Here is a 2,362-nt window from a genome sequence, read left to right on the forward strand (position 1 = left end):
GTGCTAAGCAACTCGACTATGTGACGATAAGGCTCAATTTCCGCAACTGATGATTAACTGTAATTTTTATTTTTATTTTCAATTTAGTCAAACCGTAAATACCTTGCTGGTACTAGGCACCAGTGGTGCTAGATACTATAGATGCTTACTTGAAAAAATTACAGTACAAATTCGTGACACATTGAATCTACATGGTGGACAGGGTCTATTGGAGCAAGGAGCTAGGACGATAGCTTTGGTGGGACTACCACCAATGGGGTGCTTGCCGGCTGTAATTACCCTCACTTCCGGCAATGCATCCCATAGTCGTGGATGTATCGAATCATTATCCTCCATTGCAGTTGATTACAACCAGAAGTTGAGTACGAAATTGAACGACGTGAAAAGTTATGCCTATGGCACCAAAATAGTTTATGCTGATATATATAAACCAATGGACGAAATTATTACAAACCCCTCCAAATTTGGTAAGCTCGTTGCCTTTCTTTACACCTCCAAATTTTCAACTTTCATTCTTATTTTATTAAAACCCTAAGAACTCGTAACATGTGACATTTGCAGATTTTGAGGAGGTTTACACTGGTTGCTGTGGGAGTGGATACGTAGAAGCTTCATTTTTATGCAATCCAACATCACCCGTTTGCTTTGATCCCTCTGAGTACGTGTTCTTTGATTCAATACACCCAACGGAAGTAACGTACAAATATATCTTCAAGTCTCTGCGTCCGACCATCGATCAAGTTATCAAGAATTAACGTTTAAATATTTTTTAACGGTGTATAATTCATAAAAATCTCTCAAAAGATCTGCAAAAATAAGTTGTGAACTGGTTTGATGCTTGAATCAACAACGGGAATCATCACTCAGAAAAATCACCTCTTTTCAGCTTTTACATAATCATTCAGGGTTCGTTTGATTTGGCTAATCGAGTTATATTTAAGTAGAGATGAGAAACGCAATTTTAAGTTTGATGATAAAATTGTAAGGTTCAGTCAAGTTAATTGACCCGAAACTATAATGTGTCACTGTCTCATACAAGTTACAATGTGAGGACGGTTATGATTTCAATGTCCAAAAATTAAACTGTGTTGATGTTACTAAAAGATTTGCTGATAAGCCTAAATAATTTATGCAGAATTTTGATAGGTTCAATTAAATGAATCGTGTAAGATTGTATTTAAGTGAATTTATCATTTAATGTTATGCAATTGATATTTAAACTGATTCTTAATATTAAGCCCTTGTTTGACTCCCATTACATGAAAAAATTAATGGGTGGAATAGTATTTTTTTTTAAATGAGTGAGGGAAAAAGAATGAAAAGTTTTCGATTTACGTGTAATGTTATTTTATGGAAGATTGTGTGATTGAAAATAGGAAAGAGAAAAATGAAATGTAATGAAATTTAATGTAATGGGGCTCAAACAGGGGCTAAGAGCACTAAATAGTGTTACTCATTTATGCATAAAAAGTTCAAAATTCTAAGTGTGGTAGAGCATACTCTAGATTAAAGTACTTTTATCATTAATTTTTGAAAATTGTGCACGATTAAATTTTCTTTGACAAAAATAATGTCAACCCACCCAAAGATCGGCTTGCTAAAACAAATTTTTTTTTTTTTTAACGAATAATTTTGTCTTCTTAATGTTTTAATGAAATGATGTAACATATATTCTGTTTTTGGCTTGAGATATACGGTATAGTGCTTGATAAATGGGTCCAATTTCTGATTTAATTTTGTTTTATTTTTGGTGTTACCTGTGGATTGAAAGACCCTTTTCTCATCTTCTCTAAAAGGTCACAGATATGATGGTATGGATATCCGGATACGGTGAATTTTTAATTTGAACCCAAAATGATTAATTAGGTATTAATTATTACTCTGGGGTTCATATTTATTAAGATTTGAAATTCTGTTGTTAAAAGTTGTTTTCATAAGAAAAGTTGTCTAAATTTTGATATGTTAGTTAGTAATTAGTATCCTTATAATTATCAATGTGGAATTCATTCTTTAGCATGCTCCCACGAGATTGTCGTGTATATGATAATATCAACTTTGAAATTCAAATGTTTATTTGAACTTTAGACAAATCAAATTGCTCCCTTATGGTCTTCGATACTATATAAAAATTTGGAACTCCATCTTTAAAAATCAATTTTATTAAGAGAAATGGTCCAAATTTTTACATGTTAGTAAGTGTTATCACTTGACCCCAAGTGGATTTATGTACGACTAGCATCAGACTCAAAAGGCTTTGTATTTAATTCCAAATGGAAGTATTTCCGAGTAGAATTATCATTTTTTATTTTATAGATTAGTTAGGAAAACTTAAATGCATATTGCATACTATAATTTAAGGGAC

At 32.1% G+C, this 2,362-nt stretch overlaps 1 protein-coding gene across 1 annotated transcript; it reads left to right on the forward strand.

Annotated features, from left to right (window-relative positions):
• Nucleotides 1-204: 204 nt before the first annotated feature.
• On the forward strand, nt 205-1,083 carry LOC111375066 (GDSL esterase/lipase At5g45960-like). The gene is made up of 2 exons (XM_022997854.1): nt 205-467; nt 562-1,083. Exons 1-2 carry the CDS (start codon nt 254-256, stop codon nt 753-755), a joined length of 408 nt encoding a protein of 135 aa, XP_022853622.1. The 5' UTR covers nt 205-253; the 3' UTR covers nt 756-1,083.
• The last annotated feature ends 1,279 nt before the right edge of the window (nt 1,084-2,362 follow it).

The sequence above is a fragment of the Olea europaea genome, unplaced genomic scaffold (assembly GCF_002742605.1).
Source record: "Olea europaea var. sylvestris unplaced genomic scaffold, O_europaea_v1 scaffold13318, whole genome shotgun sequence".
Lineage (NCBI taxonomy): Eukaryota > Viridiplantae > Streptophyta > Magnoliopsida > Lamiales > Oleaceae > Olea > Olea europaea.

Bases quoted from the DNA above. Each gene is read 5' to 3' on its own strand.
- LOC111375066 (XM_022997854.1), top strand. From the start codon at position 254: ATGGGGTGCTTGCCGGCTGTAATTACCCTCACTTCCGGCAATGCATCC. The intron at 468-561 runs GTAAGCTCGTTG...TGACATTTGCAG, and splicing joins TACAAACCCCTCCAAATTTG to ATTTTGAGGAGGTTTACACT.